This window comes from Mesitornis unicolor, unplaced genomic scaffold (assembly GCF_000695765.1).
Source record: "Mesitornis unicolor isolate BGI_N332 unplaced genomic scaffold, ASM69576v1 scaffold5917, whole genome shotgun sequence".
Classification (NCBI taxonomy): domain Eukaryota; kingdom Metazoa; phylum Chordata; class Aves; order Mesitornithiformes; family Mesitornithidae; genus Mesitornis; species Mesitornis unicolor.
Window position 1 is genome coordinate 3,628 of NW_010195600.1, and position 20,019 is coordinate 23,646.

At 38.2% G+C, this 20,019-nt stretch overlaps 1 protein-coding gene across 1 annotated transcript; it reads right to left on the bottom strand.

Annotated features, from left to right (window-relative positions):
• Positions 1-295: 295 nt before the first annotated feature.
• On the bottom strand, positions 296-17,834 carry RCBTB1 (regulator of chromosome condensation (RCC1) and BTB (POZ) domain containing protein 1). The gene is made up of 11 exons (XM_010188170.1): positions 17,691-17,834; positions 16,685-16,835; positions 16,030-16,196; positions 13,561-13,719; positions 12,394-12,501; positions 11,371-11,513; positions 8,242-8,432; positions 5,533-5,659; positions 4,891-5,042; positions 4,111-4,241; positions 296-436 (listed from the first exon to the last, which is right to left on the bottom strand). Exons 1-11 carry the CDS (start codon positions 17,832-17,834, stop codon positions 296-298), a joined length of 1,614 nt encoding a protein of 537 aa, XP_010186472.1.
• Between the last annotated feature and the right edge of the window lie 2,185 nt (positions 17,835-20,019).

Here is a 20,019-nt window from a genome sequence, read left to right on the forward strand (position 1 = left end):
TAAATTGAAAATATTACCAGGTTGTGCTAGAACTGACATTTGCTAAAAAGGTAAGGCCTTACACCGGCTGCTGTCCTTTCACACTGCAGCGCTTCCTCTTTCCATCTGCAATCTCGAGCTGGTGCCACCATCCGGGTTTGCTAAATGCAAAGGAGTATTTTGCTTGACATTTTTTGAGCACAAACATTTGTTTTCATGGTGACCCTTCATGTCTTCTGGTACAAAAGACCAGGTAGTACTCTTACCCATACAGTCATGACATCATGTTACAACTGCAAACACCCATAACTTCATTTCAGTTCTTAAAGGCTCCACATTTACTGGCTTTAGCAATGAATTCCTTTAGCAGGGGACCATCCATTTGCCAAAATGCTGTGGTTTGTGTCACTTCCGTCAAATGATTGACACAAAATTTAAAGCAGAATTCCTCTAAGTCCTAAAAAGGAAAAAAAAAAAATTAAAAATATTATTACTTTCGCTTCCTTCACAGAAAATTACCTTCAGGCACAAATGCCTGTATATGAGTGGGAAAATAACATGCTCAAGTGACTTGCAGCTGAGGTGTCAAAAACCACATATATCATTCTAATCATTGCTTAGGCTCGTGTGATAGACTCAGAGGCACCCTACTGAACGTGCTTGAGATTCCTGCCCTGCTGTGGAAAGATCAAAGCACAGTGGTAAACTACACCTGCATAAATCCTTGAAATACAGGTGAAACCAGGAAGGTTTGGACTGAGCTCCACATTGCCTGCATCCCCACTTGTGCACCTCTGCCCAGATGCTGTTTCAGGGATCCCCTGGTTGGTGAGGTAACAAAAATAAATCTACTTGTTTGCATTTCATCCGTGGTTTTGTGGTTGTTCCTGCTTCTTGCCTGTGCCGGCTCACACAATATGTTTTGTTTTCACAGAGAATTAGACAAACACATTAACCTAGTGGTCCTCAGTGTTTTCCCCATGCAGTTACTATGTAAATGCAACAGAAAATAGTAATTCTACCCACATAACACAGCTGCAAAGGGAAAAGTAACTATAATTTGGTTCTCACTATATAGCTACAGTCCTAAGAATCAGCTGTTTTGAGCAATATGTATTTTAAAAGTTTCCCCTCTTGAAGAGTTTCATCTGCATTCCCTGACAGTTACTAAAACCCAAGACAAATAGGAGATCTTGGGGTAATGATATATATATAACCAAGACTGTGCATTAAGTAGATCCAGCTCTTCTGTTCCATAATATAAACTCAAATCTATATGTAAAGTTGCTTGACTTCCTGCTTAGTGAAAGGCTTAAAGCAGAGTTTAGGCAGGCCTTAAGCCTTTCTGTGCATTAGACAGAAATTATTTAAAAGAAATACTATGGCACAATACAGCACAGCAATTCTGGCAGAAACCGGACTCCAAATATTTGAGTCTACTTAGAAATGTCTTCCATTTAAGGATTAGAAAAGCCTCACCGCACCCACATGATGTCAGGGAGAAAGGAGGTTTAAAAAAGAATAAGAGACAGTCATTGTCAATACAGTGTTGACCACAGAAATGCTTCACACTCAGATTATTTGTTTCCATCTTTTGAGAAGGAAATCTACTCTTGGTGGTGCAGATCTAAGCTGCTTTAAGGAGGGTGCTGCAGCCCTCACAAAATAGCCACTTCCCACCCTGTTCTAATTTCTTTCTTTATAAGCTTGTAGAACCAGTACTTTATACACGGGACCACCCCCCTGCCTTTGCTGCCCAATAGACCAGGTGCTGCAGTAAGGCCTAACAAATCTGCAGAGCTCTCGAAGCCACATGAGGTATGAAAGACTGATTAATACTTGTGTTTTCACTTAAGGTCAACATTGAAAGCTACAGCAAGTGTGTGCCAGTGAGGGTTCTTGACACAACAATCACAAAAATATTTCCTGGCCTAAAACCAGGCATTCTGAAGCTGCAGATCTTGACTTGTGTGGTATCTGTGCAACGAAAAAAGACAAGCTTATTAGAACTGAACACTGAGGGTCATCTTTTTCAAATAACAGAATGAACTAGCAGTTTAAACAAAATTACATCATACATGTTACAATATTTTGCACTGCTTTATTAAAAAAAAATCATATTCCAAGTCAATGCAACAGAAGCATACAATAAACAGAAATACTGTTGTATTAGTGACTAACTTTGGAAAATTTAAAGTTCTCTATAAAAACCTGCTGAATTTCATTTCCAGGTGGATGCACTCCCAGAAAACTGTATTTAATATAGACTTAAGTGAATGAAGGCACAAGGTACATCCAATGATTATTTTAAAAGTTACAAGAAGAAGACAGACCTGACCTAATTCTAGCCACCTCAATTCAGTCAGTCACCAGAAGAAAGAAAGTGTAGGAGACTTTAATATCATGGAGGTATTTTAAATTAGTGAACCTGCTTCTAACTGTTGCTTTATAAACACACAATCCCCTGAACTACACCACCCAAGCAACTTCAAGCCCCCATCTAGCATAACTACTCGTAAAAAACCACTTATTACTCAAACTCAACCTCTCAGCATCAGGCATTATCTCCTTATGTAGTATTTAAGCCAATGGTTTTAAGTTAATTTTTAACTTCATTTAGCTAGTAATGTTCAGCCAAGCACAGTAACTGGATTTCTTCTGCCCTTGTATCACATTTGCATTGCAAGGTTTTAGTGGGAGGGGTGGTTTATTTCTCATTACCCTACTCTGATTTAATTACAATAAATTAAACTAATTTCCCCAAGTTTAGTCTGTTTTGCCCTTGACAGTAATTGGTGAGTGATCTCTCTCTGTCCTTATCTCAACCCATGAGCCTTTCATTACATTTTCTCTCCCTTGTCCAGCTGAGCATGGGAGTGATAAAGCAGCTGTGGTGGGCACATGGCATCCAGCCAGGGTCAACCCACCAGAGCCCTTAAGACCCATCCTGTAAAAAATCTTCTAAGGCTAAAATACATAAATCTTTCTGTTTTCCATGAACTCACACCAAAGATATCGTTATTCACAGTAGAGCTGAAACCACAATTCAAACACTAAACCAGATCTTTGGGTCAGGTATATCAAACAGGCAACACACTACAAGGCTCTGAAATAAAAGTTAGGGCATCTGCATGCCAAGTAAGAAAAAACAACGAGATGACTTACTGAGTATGAAAACCACTTTATAACCATAAGGAGCAAGTTAAAAACCAACCAATTGCAAAGTTGCAAACACAACACACAGATACTATGCTGAACACAAATAGCTGAAGCAAGCCCAGGACTACTTCCCGGTTAGTTCAGGAAGCAGGATGTTAGTGACTTAGTAGTGAAATCAGACACTGTGCAGCAGGGAAGCTTCGCTAGCCTTCCCCTCTTTTCACACACTGTTTCGCTGTCTTCAAAATTTATTAGGCCCATACAGCAGTTCTTATTCTGCCATTTCATCAGCATTCTGGGAAGATCGAAAGTCGACTTGACTGCAGCTAAACAAAAGAGCCAACAAAAAAACTCAAATGCACTCAACCCCCAAACCTAACACCATGTGACATCACACACCCCCCACACAACCTTACAAATTTCAAGGCCTACAAACTTAAGGCCTACAAGACTGCTTTTCATAATGTTATGGTTTTTGCTCTGTATTTAAACCCTTCCCTTGTTTCAGAGTTAGTGTCTTTTCCTGCTCTGGCAGGGGGGTTGGACTAGATGATCTTTCAAGGTCCGTTCAAACTCCTAATATTCTGTGATTCTGTCTTCATCCTCAGAAATTTTTTGCTACAGTTTTCTTTCCCCACAGAAATAGTAATTCATGAAGCTTGGCATAGTGTCATAACCTTTCAACATGAAATTAAGCAAGGCAAACGTTTACAGATACTGAGTTGCTGTCTGAGACTTAAGTCATCTTTAGGTATCTGTGTACCAGTTCACCTTCTCTTTTTATGGAAAAAAAATAAAGATACGTCTCTCATAGCAAATAGCTAATTCCAACATTCTCAAATTCTTAAAATCGCAAACAGTATTATCTGATAGTGAGAGAGAGTTTATATGAAAATATAGCTGGCTGCTTTTCTCCATAGTTTAAGTCAGAAAGCAGCCACCTATTTAAGAGATTGAAGTTTAGAAGTTTACCTCTGCATCATATCTGACAGCAGCAGAGAGCAATGAAAATGCATTTTCCACAGTAATGCCTCTCTTGATAATGTGTTGACACAGTTTTTTCAGTCTGTTTTCACAGTACGAAGTAGCCAAATCCAAAAGCCCTGCAATTAAAACATCATCATATCAGTTAGTTAATATCACCCATATTCTGTATGTAATGTTCTGTACATCTATAACACGCTTTTTGCAAGTAGGTCGCTATTCAGAAAAATTTATTTTACTGTTAGACAAGAAGAAAGGCCTTTTATTACCTCACACTACAATCCTGTTAATCTCTGTAAATACGCAAGCTACTCCACTGATCTGCATACCTAACTGCTTCTGAGTGGGGCTGTCACAAATCAGGCACCACAACACAAGCAAAAAGCTGCCACCATAAAAATCTGTGCTTGAATTACAGCTTGCTTTTTGATCTGCTGTCCAAGTTTCCCCTATTAGATCTACTGAGATTCTTCCATATTTTCCTAAACAACAATTGACTCAATTTAGTAAAATATGCAAGTGTTTTAACCCAGAGAAAGAGTTTCTCTCCCAACCCTGAAAAAAACTGCTCATAGTTTATTTCTAAATAAGCACCGCTTTTGCTGCGGGAAGTTTGCTACAACAGTATTTTAAAGACAGCTTAATTAATCACCAGTAAAATGCATTGCAGGCTAGACTAGAAGCCTATATTAATACATTTATTCTGCATCCCCTGTCTCAGTTTTTTCTGGAAGCTACATTCTAACATAATCAGACCATAAACAATACCTATTGCATCTTCAGGTGGAAGGTCAACACTGTCTGTATACAAGTACTCAAGAAAGGCACGATACACAGGATAAGAAAACTGGTCTATTTCTATCACTTCCTTCGTATCCTCATTCCAGTATGACTGGAACATGGTTCTGAAGTGTTCACACCTAAGAGAGAAAGACATTGTATCTGGAACACTATTATAGGCACACATGAACATTACATTACAGTACCCCTGGAATACATTATTTAGTACATTCTGCAATGTTCACAAATATTTTACCATACTCCACCACAGCAAGTGGTCCACGTTTTGGTTTCTAATACTGTGGGCATTGTTATACTTATGCATCAAGACAAAACTCCTATTTGATCTAGGCTACAGAAATATCTGTGCATACACTGCAATCAGACCAACTTAACAATTTATTATCCTGGAAACAATAGGCCTAGTGAAAACTGAATACAGACCATTTTAAGACAGAGTTTTGATTCAACTCCTTTTACAATCACTTTAAATTAAGTGATTGTTGATACATAAATGCCATATATTACAGGTTTAAGGGTCCCTTCCTATCCTTAACTTGCCTCCCACCTTTAGATGCGATACTAAGAGGTTATTCTGTATAAACAAGAGCTGTGAAACGTGACCTCTACCTGATTTTCAAAACAGCTTTGTGGACATAGATGTACTTTGCATCCACACGGAACTTTAGGTCTGAGGTTTCTATGCTGTCAAACTCTTTCTTCAGAGATTCTGCTACTGTTAAAAAGTCTTCATGTTCTACAAGAAACAATTTCAAAACAAACAAAACAAACATGTTAAGAATCTTAAATGGAGCACATACATCACTAACTAAAGCTAGCAGCTCAACTAAGAGCATGTCAAGGAAAATAAGTTGGTATCAGGGCTCTATTGGCTTAAGCAGTGAAATGGGAAGAATGAACAAAAATCCAACAGCAGTGCTGTTGAAGGAGAGAGACTGCATCAAGAACAAAGTATCTACTACCAAGGACACAGGACTTCAGCAATTCTGGAAGTGGGTTAAAGCTGATATCACAGCTCTTCGGCAGTTCTTTATATCAATGCCTATGGCACCAGTCCCACAGAGGTCCTATTCCATGCATCTAGAAATCATACAAGAGTTGCAGCACAAGTTGGCTAAGGCTTGTGGTAAAGCAAGAACTCTGAAGTTTTAGGAAACCTAACTTAATCCACTGCTTGAAGCTTCTGTTGATGCATCTTAAAAGTGTGTTCCAAAACATGTGGCTAAGACGCAAAGTACGGAAAAGAAAAATAAGCGGATTTCCACTGTAATGGGATGTGGTCTGTCTCCTGTGTCCCAGAGGACGGTGTACTGTTCATTCTTATACAATCCACAAATTACTCTCGACCATTAGGGACAGCTAAATTAGTTAGCATTTAAAAAGAAATACTGCTGTAACAGATAAGTCATGTTTGTGCCACTAAAGACCACACAGTCCTCCAATTTACTTGGATCATCCGCAGAACCTGCATCTCATCAGGGCTAACTAAACCATGCTCTAATCCCTTTCCATTTGCTCATGTGATTTTTTTTTCTAGGTCATCAGCTTAGCTTAAGCGATGCAGTAGATCAACTTTCACTCCAAATACCTTAAGTTCATTCCTGAAAAAAGGCTGCAGATGTGTACATCATCATAGCCAATCCTGAGTGACTAATTTAATCTTTGGCAGAGCCATCAAAACTGGAAGTAAAACAATAACTTTTATGTAGAGGTAGCTCTCACTAAGGAAAAAAAAAAAACTAAAAAGAAAAAAGGGTTTTTTCTTAAATTATTCTTATATGAATAAGAAAGGTGGGAAAGAAAAAATTGTACATGGAAAATGGAGAATAAAAATGTCCCCAGAATTAATCTTCTGATTTAAATATTCACTAAGTAGTATTATCAGAATAAGAGGGGAAGAAGCCCCAGAGGCTAAGAGGAATTAAAATGCCGGTACAAAATTCAAACACCTTGTTATACTCAGTCTGGGAATACTTCATAAAAATCAAGAACTTGGAAGGTTCTGGGGAGATGTCAGTTCTGGAGAACTGAAACTAGGGAGATGTCCTTCAAACAGCCTTCACTATTAGCAAAAGGAAACAGACCTGGACAACCATCAGACTTCTACAGAGGGCAAGACTACCACATATTGCAGAGGATTAGAGAATGGAGAAAGTGAGAAGTGGGATAAAATAAGACTTGGATTTACCCAGAAGCAGATCACTCTAAGCTTAGCTTATCTGTCTTTAGTAAAACTATTCAGTTTTCCTCTGTAAACAAGATGCTGTTAGCTGGATGTCTATAAATGGGATAACATGCCAAATGAGAAGTTAAGACGGAGAAGCTGGGTTAGGACAACCCACATGCAAAGGTAAAGTCTGAGTCTGGAAAAAGGTTACTGAGGACCCCTCCACAAAACCTATTTTGTATAGGGACTAAAAAAATTAGGATCTGTTGTCAATATGAAGACAGATTAGATCTCCTAAATGACCTTGAGAACTGAAGCGGTAGATGTAAGATGAAAATATCTTCATGTTTTGAACATGAAAGCACCTTAATGTTTTCAAGGAAGTGCAAGGTAAGCACTTTATAGCATATTTGGGGTCAAATAAGAATTAGCAGCATGTGAGTCAAAGATAATACAGAAGAAAGGGTTGGACTTATTTGCTGGTCACAGACAGAGATTGCATCTCAAAGTATAATCCAAGGCAGTATAAGAGAGTTCCAACCGAGAAAATAATTATACTAGAGTATAGTTATACAGGGACAATTATTTACAAGTCTGCCTGCCTGGGCAAAGTCAAACTAAATCAAGTTGAGAGAAATCGTATCATAAAATGAAAACTTGAAATGCTGTTAGTTTACTTTCCTAACATGAAACACAGAGAGAGATTCTTCATACTCACATTGGAAGGCTAAATACTAAGGAGGAAAAGCTAGAGACAACACTTATAATTCAAAGTAGCAAGCATCAGAAGCAGTCTTCCATGTAGGAATAGTTTTAAGATAAAAAAGTTGTATTTAATGATCCAGGAGTCCTTCCCAGCTCAAACAACACAAATGTAGGAAATACACAATAGTCACAGTGCAATGGTAAAGCAGGGCTCTCTCCAGATGTATACTGGCAAATGAACAATCTTGTTGACCCTATTCTGGATCCTTAGCTGCTGAAGAGGACTGTTTTCTTCAGAAGAAAATAAAAAATAGCTAGAAGAGCTAGTTTTAATTGTGGGTTCTCCTTAAAGCAGGAACCATCCTGCCACAGAAATGGTATCCTGTACTAATCACTACAAATGTATACTGAGATTATAGCACTGCCATATCGGAGCTTGTTCTCACCGACTGACAGAAGACGCCACATAACAGCAGGGGTAGCAAAGCAGGCAAACACGTCATCAGTGCAGGCGAAGTGCGTGAGGTGGGGAAGGACCACAGACTGCCCACGGCATTGGCCCCACATGTACACCTGGCCGCTCTGCGTCTTGGCAGCCGACGTGTGAGCAGAGTGGCAGGCTGCGATCTCCACAACCCTGCAAACAGAAGAAACTTCATAAGATACTTAGAGGTAAGAAAATAGCAGCCAATCAAGTTATGCATCCACACTCCTGTACTTCTTTCTGTGCCCTGCACAAATATGATACTGTTTGAATGGATTACTATTTAAAAATGGCAATTACATTTTCAGGTGGCTTGTGGATTTTATTGTAATCAGGTAACGCTTTATTTATGTAATTCTCATCAGCTCACATTCCTCCTTTTCTTCCATAACTGTGGGAAAGGGATGAAGCAAAAGAGTTTTGGTGGTCCCCCTTAAAACCAATGCACATTAGACATTTATTCTCAAGAAGAAATGTTTATGGAGCTTGTGAAACTTCCAGTAAAGGATCAGGCAAGAAAGATACACTACTAAGAATTTGCAGAGCATTTTTCAGAACCTTTCAAACAGATGTACAAATTCTCCCATTTTGAGATTTAGATACTATGTATTTTTCAATAAATCCTTTATTAAGAAACCCTTATACCCTGTCTTTAATCTAGAGGGTTTTTTGTATATAGACAGAGTTTCAGTCTACTGCCTGTATTTCTGACTTCTTGTTTTGCTGTTAGTTTCCCTTCCTCACCACCGAGATGCAGCATGGAACACGGACAGTGCATCATTTGAAAAGAGAGGAATACGCACACTTAATTCCACATTCTTGAAGAGTTATCGTTGCTTTCTAAATAAAGTCTATACAGTATTTTGGCCCACCTCACATACTTCCTTAAAATACTAGAGCTGCTGATGCACCTTGTCTATTCTGTTCTCCCACTGCTCATGCAATCCCTGTCCTGCTATCTGAAACATTACAAGAACTGAGAAGAATCACCCTCCCATTAAAAGGTCCGCAAGGACGTTTCCAGTGCCTCTGTTCACAGGATAAGCAAAACCCAGGGGAAGTTACACGTTAGTTCACAATAAAAGCTTTTCTTTCATTTTTTCTCCATTATAAAAATGCATCAGAGGATTTCATGTTGTTGTGCCTGAAACAGATCGACCAGGACAAATAAATGTCTCTCCAAGCAGTCTCAGAATATACATATGAAAATGTTTATTCCCTTACAGAACAATATCTATGAAGAGATAGCTTTCTAGGCAAAAAGCTTTTTTTGCACAAAGCCCGCATTTTAAGTGCAAAAATTCTTTCAAGATACAACACACAAAGAATTTACAGTCACTTTCAGTAGATGTATTGATAATTTCTGGCAGGTAAAAGACTAATGGGTTGTTTTATACCATTATTAACTTATGAACATCTATGCAACATTGTGATCTTACAGCAACTCTGCATGAGACATAATAAAGTAATTACTTTAGGGACAACTTATCATCCATCACAGCTATCCACCTAAACTACATCCTTCTCCAAACTTTCTTTCCTTAGCAGAACAGATTCTTATTTTCAGGCTGACTATACTAAACTTAAACAGCATAGTAGAACATGTACCATAACACGTGTATCCAGTACACGTACAGGACAGCATGTTAGGCATATACTTAACATCAACATTTGGGAAGCTGTTCCTCTAAGCTAACACAAAATAAAGTTCCTTATAAGCTATATGTGCAATATTCTTCAAAACAGCATCAAATGCTATCTCCTAATGTCACCAGCATTACATATAAATGACAAAAGAGTGGTATAAATGAAAGGACTGGGAAAAGCAGCATTAGTGTGCTTCATGGGAAATGACAGCTCACCCACTTACAACACAGTTTCCAAGGGAGCCAAGTCAAGCAAGATGAGTAAGTTCAAGTGACTTAGCTCTCCCTTAGATTTCAAGCAGAAGTTCTATGATATTTTCTCCCTCCTTCAGTCTTTGAGCAAATGCCAGTTTTATTATAATCCCATGCTTAAGTTCACATAAAATTCCAGATGCAACAGTTCCTCTTAGTTCACTCAAGAAATAAATTGCTAAGAAATCAAAGTTGATCTATTTGCAAACATACATTTTTCTCCCAGTGCTTTTTAAAAGAATATCTGATTTTGCTTTGCTAGTGTCAGTTCTCTCTCAGACAAGCCAGCCTCACCTCAGTGATTTCTATTGCAATGGTTCCTTTCTTCTTTCCCCCCAACCATCTTTTAAGATCTTATGTTAAGTGTGAGAAACAGGAAAAAATAAGAATGACTTCCCAGAAATACTTCTGAAATGGAAGAGAAAAACCAACCGCAAGTGTTTCCTAGTCAAGAGGAGATTACAAATTAAGAGATTTATAGGTTAAGGGGTTTAGAGACTAAGAGGTTTACAAACTGAGGTACATTAATCTATAGGCATACACATGGGTCCAGAGAACGGGACTGAGGTCAAAGTTTGTAGGGGAACAGCAAAAAAAGCCATCCCAAATACAAGGATGACAACAGTGCTAAGAGGGTGGACAAGGGTTAAGGTTATTCTTTTATGAGTCTAGAAAGCTAAAAAACTACAAACTACTGACTGGTACCACTGATAAAAGTGGTATTATTTGCCCTTAGCTCTAGCAACCTAGTAAACTGAGTTCTGTTTTCACGGTTGGCTATTGTCAGCCTTTCAGAAAATTGGGTTTTCCTCACATGTCACTTCTTACAAAGAAGTGACGCTTCCTCCCTCTTTTTTTTTTTAATGTAGGCCTCAATACAGCTTACAAGCTTGGCTGATCGATGTCGTAACTCCAATTTTTTAATCACATGCACCATATTTAGAATAGCCTAACACTTAGTCATTCGTTATCTTTCAGTATCAGGTAAATACAAAGTATGTTTACTTTCAATAATCATTACAAATAGCAAAAAGCACTTATACTAAACAGTAAGTTACCATTCTTTCCTATGCTTTTAACATTAGCAACAGAAAAACAATCCACCAAATCCTAAACATGCATGCATCCAGTGCTAGAAACCACATAACACATGCTCAGACATATCAATCCAGAAACAGCTTCAGCAATATTACCTTTCTTTCTCCATCATGATCTGCACCGGGCTTAGCTGGTTACTTTTATTGCCAGTTCCCAGCTGCCCGTAAGTGTTAGCTCCCCAGGCATAGAGCAAACCCTCATCTGTTAGTGCTAGCGTGTGCGCATAGCCACAGGCAATCTGTAAGTAAATGTATAAGCATTACTACTAAATAGAACAGAGATGAGAAAACAAATTATTGCACACATTACCTTAGTCTCAGGCACTCTTCCTTTAGCACTTACAATGTGTTACTTCTCAGTACTTAAAGCTAACACAAAATATGTTAACTATAGGTACTGGAAAAGTCCCAACTTCATTACTTCAGTGTTTATTGATTGCTGCACTCTTATAATTTACTGCACTCTTGCAAAGTCTCCCTATACTTGCTTTCAGTTGCAGTCTCTTCACATGAAGAACAGCGAACTTCATTATCACGTCTTGCAACTCTGAAATACTTTCAGAATTTGATATTTTGAATACTACACGAACTATGAGAGCTGCAGTTCAACAGCCAACAACTGTTCTACCCAAGTTATCATGTGAAACTCCACAGAACCTTACTAAAAACCCAGGAAATCCCAAATTTTAGTTTTATGCTTTAACTCGGAAAACAAGCAAGCAAACAAAATCCAACTACCAAACCCATACCCATGACTCATTTTCCCTCTCCCCTCAATTCTGAAGGGCAAATTAGAACATTAACTTGTTCCTCTTAATTTCTTGTCTTTGCCTAGGGCATTTCATTCATTCATCTTTGTAACAAAAGATAGAATGCGTATCCATTGCCTGATTTACTTACGGTTACACTAGCAAACTCGAAATTATTCCAAACATTTAAAAAACCCAAGTATTTTACAGCTTACTGGCATTTTTATATGTCAAATATAATTTATAAGAGCTAAAAAAAAATAATCTGTATTTGAACTGTGAAATCTAGAGGCAGGCACAAGATTCCAAAAATATAGTTTTCAGAGATGCTAGAAACATGGGTGCATTTTCATTTTCATGTTAGACATACCTGCAGTACACAGACACCATGCAATGCTGCCACTCGGCAGGGCGTTAGTTGATTGCCATTGTTTCCAATACCTAGCTGACCATTACCATTGTAACCCCAGCCATAAACCTGATTGCAAAAGGAAAACAGAAGTAAGCCACTCCTCTGTATAAGAATAGAACATTTAAGACTTAGTATCAAGGACAAGCCAAAAAAGTACATCTTATTAAAAACCCTCTATTTCAAGAGCAATACAGAGAAGGCTGAAAGACTACATATACTCCAATGACTGGCTCTATTCAACTTTTTAATCCTCCATTTACCTTTTAAAGAAGCCTTTAAAATATATTTGTCTTTGAAGTACTACAATTTTGCAATAAACTTACAATACATCAAAATCTCTCCCAAAGCATCAACATTTTACTTGACTTTTATACCCTCCTTTCTCCTTATTACTTTTTCTTTTTTGTAAAGAAAATAAGAAATCAGTTATTCTGAGCAGCTGATTAGCTTTCAGATTAGTTTAAACTGAAGTCCCCGGGTTAGCTCTAATTTTTCCTATAGTTTTGTTACAGTGGACACATCAAGACAAAAGTATGTGCAATGAAAGCTCATCTCAACCTCAGGGACTTTTACAGTCCCTCCAGTCACAAAGACTCTGAGTTTGATGAAATGTAGTAACACTGAGATTACGGTTCCTACTCAGAAGTAAGATAGCCACATAAACTTATGTGCAACTGTTGGGTTTCACAATACCAGTGCAATCGTTGAAAGATTGGTTTGGTTTTGTTGCTGGCAATTAAGCAATGTGTTTAAGAACCAGGATCAGTCAGTGTATTCCTGCAGAAAGTTTTACTACTTAATTGTGTACGCTTTAAAAAAAGATGTTAAGACATATGTTAAACAAGCCATTGAAATAAAGATGACAGACATGCTTAATACAACTGCTCAAATTCTTGCACAGTTGCAGACTCAGTAAAAACTATGTTCCAATACAGTCTTTGCTACATGAAGGAATGTTTAGTATAAAGACAGCATCTCCAGTTAATTGCAGAGTTTTCCTTAAATTGGTCTAAGAAAAGATGTCAGTATAACTCTATATAACCTCTAGCAACACAACTCCATGTTCAGACATTAACCTCCTAAGTTCAGGTAACAGAGAGAACGTGAGAATGCAGCAATGCTTACCTCACCATTGCTCACTACAGCCATGGAGGAGGTCTGACCACAAGCAATGCCAACCACCATTTTAGCCTGTAAACAGTTTGAAATTCTACGAGGAGTCGGCTGGTTCGCTGTAGATCCAGATCCAACTTGACCACAGTTGTTATAGCCCCAAGCGTACAGCTGTCCATAAAAACAAACAAAAACCTGCTGTTTAAGCCTTTATAATAGCAATGATCGTAATAAATTATAATCTTACTGTAGTCAGCATCAGATTGGGTAATCTATTCTATTTAATGAGCCAAAAGGCTTAAAATTAATCTTCAACAGCTGAAAATTATAAACAGCAATAGGACTGATCTAGCAAATACGAACATAGCATTTTTTCCAGTTTCTTCCTACAGAACTGGAGCATCTGACTGCAAGAGGAAACAAAAGAAACATATTTCCGTATTAAATGTAAGTTGGACTATAAGACAAAGAGCACAGCGAGTGGTCTTTCATGATGTTGGAAAATGAATGCAAGCCAGAATGTCATTTGTTTCCCAGACAAGCTGAATTCCCCAATTTACAGCTATTTAGTTTTCTTCATAAAACTCTAAACCAACTTATTGCTGGACACTTATCATACCTCTTATGTCTTTCGAGAGCTGTGAAAGGAGATGGTTTTGACAGACCATACTTCAAAGTAGCAAAACTCTTACACAGTAGTATTAACATAAAGCACCATCTCTGACAGTTCAAAGTTTGCCAGTGGCAAACTAATAATAATAAACACAAAAATACTGGACTTCTAGATGAAAAGAACAAAAAGATTAAAAAAATATTTATAGCTCTGAATTTTCGGTTCATTCAGTTTTTATTTCATGCATACACACCCATAGCTTGGCATAAAACTATTTCTGATAGCTCATTATCTGGTGTTTCATCCAGTCAGTAAGTTTGCCCTCTTGGAAATACCCAGCCATGGACATGCTAGCCAGTAAAAGCACACTGACAGATATCCTAACGTGAAATCTGCACATCCTTTGGTGCCAGAAGCCACCTGTTCACTGTGACATCAAACCAAAGGCAGTCATTGGCAACAAACACCTCTCCCTACATCCAAAAAACCCCCCGCAAACAAACAAACAAAGCTCCAACACCCCACCTGTGCTGGTTTTTCATCTGGGATAGAATTAATTTTCCTTTGTAGTAGCCTAGGATAGAGTTAATTTTCTCCATAGCAGCTAGTATGTTGGATTTGTGCCGAGAATAATATGACAACACATCAATGTTTTAGCTGTTGCCAAGCAATGTTTACATTAAGCCAGAGACTTCCTTCAGTTTCTCATACCGTCCCTGTCCTCCCAGCTTCTTTGGATTTGTAGTACATAAACTAGCCACAATGGTGTGCAAGCTGCAAATATCAACTCCATGGGAAATACAAAGAAACTTCCCTGCTTCCACTGATACTTCAAGCATGTTAAATTTATTGCAAGAGGCAGCATGGCCAACACAGGCAGCTATCACACAGCAGTTTAACTAATACATGAACACCCTTGCTTTCCTACGTGCACGCCAAATTTTATAGTTTAACCAAGTCAAATGTGACAGCATGAAGATTTTTCCTAAGTGTAAGCTCCCCTTTCAGATACAACAGATCACAGAAATTAACCCATTGTCTCTTTCCTACCCTTGAAATACTGATTTGCTACTTTGTGTTACTGTTGCACTATTGACACTGCACTGAACCATAACACAGATATGCTCAGATTACCAGGACAGAAAGAATAGTAGTTTCCATTTTCACTGTTAAGGTTTTTAATTTAGAACTCTTCTTTTGTTAAAGCAGAACTGAAACCAGGCTTTCCTGCATGCAGTAACACACAACTCAAATCAGATACACACACATTGGTCAAATCTGACTAACTGGAAACTAATTATACATGTTTCCCATGACACAGCCTTAAGTTATGTAAACAAATAGCATAAAGCAGACTGGGATATAAACCAAGTGCTCTTTCATTGAATACCTTTGTGTGTAGCTAGAGGTGTGCAGAACAACTTTCTTTCGTAGTGCCAGCGTGGAAATCATACAGACTACAAACAGACTAAATGTTAACCAGAATACAGACAACTCAATATACCCCTTAAATTACAGAATTGCAAGCAAATAACAAAGTTACATTTTGCACTTTACAAACCATTCCTTCACCTGGACTTTCTGGTCTCATCCCTATGAGACACATAACAAATCAAAGACACAGAAGTTTACCAGCCTTTTATTCCCTTCTTTTTGTGGTTGGGTTTCTTTGTTGGGGTTTGGTGGCGGGGAGGGGGGGTCTGAGTTGTTTTCAAGTCTGCTCTGAAGAAAAGGATACCCTAATTTGAGGCAGCAGGAGAAAAGGTTATGTAGTAACTATACGGTAGAGAAAGAGAACTTCAGACTGCAAGGTCACCTGCACTATTCACTTCAAGAAGGTTAACAAATTTGAACAGGTTTCAACTTACATCGCCATCAAACGACAGTGCCAGGGAATGATGAGAGCCACAAGCTACTTCCACCACTTTCTTTATTAAGAGATTTGTGCAAACTTGAAGAGGAGTAATGCCCTGATTGGTCGTGCCATTCCCAAGCTGGCTGTAACCATTATGGCCCCAAGCATACACTTCACCATCTGCAAATATATTTTTAAAAATACGTCAGAAAACCCACCAAAAATTCCAAGGAAGTTAAGATACATAAAATTCTAAGACATTAGAAAATGACAACATGAAAGCGAAAGGACATTAATAAATAGTGAAACTATTACAAGAATCATATGTATACTAAAAAATTATGTACTTTTTATACAAGTATTTTATGTACATATATCACATTATAACCTCTAGATTTATTGTGGAAATACTTGAAAGTGCACAGGTAAGACTGAGTACATAATAAATAACAGAGTAAAACTCTACAGTTGCAACATAATAGAAATGTAACAGCAACTTAACCTATTATAGAATACATTTATTTCCACTTCAGACCAATGAGACCTCCTTAAGTGTACATTACCCAGTTAACAAGTTAATATAATTACACCTTAATCCATTCTTGTTAAGTGCAAGCAAAACTTAAAATCTATAACTTATTTTTGTACATTAAATGTTAATTTTCTACCTTCAGTGCAAATTACAACATGGGGTCCGCTTCCATAACTGAGACTGGAAATCTTCTTTCCACATAAGGCTTCTAATTTCTTTGGTACTATTGTGCTCTGATTATCTCCAGTTCCTAAACAATTGCTGCAATTCAGTCCAAAAACGAATACCTGAAAAAGAAAGGAGTACTCATTTCAAGTGATTTATACTCAGGTATGCACAGATGTGGTAATATCCAGGTCTTCATAAAGCCAGGACAAGGTTTTATCATGTACTTTCAAGGGTCAAAGACTTCCCTCCTGGAAGTTAACAAACTCAAGACTCAGCACGGGGACATTTTGGAAGCTAACAGATGAGTCCAAATCCTTCGGATCTGTGCAGGCCTGGAAGCATGGCTTCTTGTTTGCAGGAACTGTACTATAAAAAGTATTAAACCATGGAAGTGGAAGACAACACCTTCTTCTAGAAGCAGTTTGTAAAAAGCAGCCACAGCTGTACTGCGGGAGGTTCATCTTACAGGCAGCTTTGATAGGACTTAGGGGAAAAAAGAAAAAAAAATCATACTCTATCCAGTCCGACAAAAAACACTCCATCAGTACATCCTAGAACATCCGGCTTGTTTTCTTTCAGCAGCACAATGCTAACTTGCATTGAATTTCTGAATCATAAAAATCCACAGATAATCATCCACTGTATTGTTACTTAGAAAGCCACAACCTCATTTTCAGTCTTCATACCTGGAGTGCTTGCACTTAATTTCAAGCTACCATAACTTCTTTTGAATTCTGACTGCCTTCAATAGTGCAGGAAATGCATCCTGGCCTTTATCATTGTAACTTTTCTAAATACTCCATCTATATTCTCCTCATACAAGACTAAAAAAAAAGTTACAAGTTACATCCAGCATTTTCTGAAATATACAGCTTCTCAAAAGCATTGTGTGAAATATATTAATTTACAAATATTCAATGGACTTTGAAAACAACCAATTGTAGAGTGTATGTTCCACTTCATGACAGCCTTACCTCATCATTGTGCGTTATGTATATTGCTTCATTGGCTGATGTACCAAATACACATGCTTTCCGAATAGATGCTATTTCTTGAGGTGACAGTAAGGTAAATATTGGCCACTTGCCTACATCCACCATGATGCTGCTGTGTGTCATGACGTTTCTACAAGTAGAGATGACACTGCTGTAATAAAAACAAAAGCTTATTAAAAAGCATATTTTGCAAATTCATCAACAGGCACTAAGATAATTTCCCTTTAATGAGAGTAAAGACATGTGTTGTGGCTCTGACAGTAAAACACTCTATTCTGTATGAAATATTTCCATGTATTACGATGAACAAATAGAAAGTCACCGATCTTTTTTTAACAGGATATTTAATTAAACTGTATTCAGTAAAACTGAACATTTGCTATTCTACAAGCAAACTTATTAAAAGCTTGTGATTTAGCAAATATTCACTGGTGGCAGAGTGGATTTCTGAGGGAATTTTCAGAGGCAATTTCAGTTGGAATTCCCATTTATAAAATTTTCACTTGTGAATTTTTTTTGTAGTCTTACAATGTATATATGCCATGTAAACAAGCTGTTGATGTATATGTGAAACTTGCAAATAAAAATAAAGCTGAGGCTGTTGAGCATATGACCCAAATCTGCCATCTCTTGTGTAATCAAAAGCTGTTATTATGGTCAAAAGCTATTTGTGAAAGGACAAAAGCATGAGATAAACTCATGAGTTTGTACAATTGAGCAATGAAACACATCAGAGAAAAGTGATTCAGTGAAATTGCTATAACCTGTTACTTAGAAACAAGCTGGACTACATTAAAAGCTTGAAAAATGACTGGGTATAGACATCATCTGTTAGCGAACACAGATATATATAATTCATCCTTCCACAATGCTCCTTCTTCCCAGCTTCCTCAGGACAACTGCAGCAGCTCAAGAACAAAGGCGACAGCCAATAAAAACAGAGCTTATCTAGGCCTTCAGTCCTGCACATGAAAACTGTAACATCGCTCATACCCTGAGGGGATTCTGCCACTGACAATCTATGATCCATGCTTGGGCACATCAGCAAGTTTTGTGAAATCTGAAAAGCATTAAGTGGGGAATTCCACAGAATGTCAGTGACGTGATACACATCACAAAAAAAACCCCCATTTTTTAAATTTAAAATTAAAAAAGGCAGCTAAGGAAGGAATTGTTCAATAGGTAAGAAGTGCAATATCTATCCAGACACCACGCTCTCAACATGTAGTTCTTCCCTTTCCATTTGTATGTTCCAGTCCTATCCCATCCCCCTATTATTTGCTTTGTTGCTTTCAAGTCAGGCTTCTTCTTGATGATGCCTGGGTGTCAAATATGGACAACAGTGAGAACACAAGAGCCTCTTCCCTTTGCTTCTGATGTTTTGTTCTCAAAATTGCGCTGCCAAACAAGACATGGCTTCAGAGAGCTATTCAAGACCAGCAGTCAATCCTAAAATACAGGTTGTTCAGTGCAGGTGGTTTTTTTTTGGAAGGAGGGAGTTTATTATTATTATAATTTTTAAAAAAAAAGTCTGAGAAACATTGAGGTCACAGCGGAAGTATGCATATGAAAAAAAACCAAAACACAGTCCAGACTTGTCTCAAATACTGTAATGCTGCTCAAAAAAAACCAGTTGTGGTGGGTTGACCCTGGCTGGACACCAGGTGCCCACCAAAGCCACTCTATCATTCCCATCCTCAGATGGAAAAGGGAGAGAAAATATAACAAAAGGCTTGTACGTCAAGGTAAGGACAGGGAGAGATCACTCACCAATTACTGCAACAGGTAAAACAGACTCAGCTTGGGGAAATTAGTTTAAATTATAACCAGTCAAATCAGAGTAGGGTAATGAGAAATAAAACCTAAATCTTAAAAACACCTTTCCCCCTACCCTCCTTTCTTCCTGGGCACAACTTTACTCCCAGATTCTCTACCTTCTCCCCAACAGTAGCACAGGAGGATGCAGAATGGAGATTGCAGTCAGTTCATCACACATTTCTGCTGCTTCTTCTGGCTCAGGGGTGGGACTCCTCACACTCTTTGCCTGCTCCAACATGGGGTCCCTCCCACAGGAGGCAATCTTCCATGAACTTCTGCAACGCGAGTCCTTCCCATGGGCTACAGTTCTTCACAGACCGCTCCAGCATGGGTCCCCCATGGGGTCAAAAGTCCTGCCAGCAAATCTGCTCCAGCGTGGGCTCCTTTCTCCATGGGACTACAGGTAGTAGTATAAATCTGCTCCAGCAGAGACTTCCCATGGAGTCACAGCATTCTTCAGATGCATCCACCTGCTCCAGTGTGGGGTCCT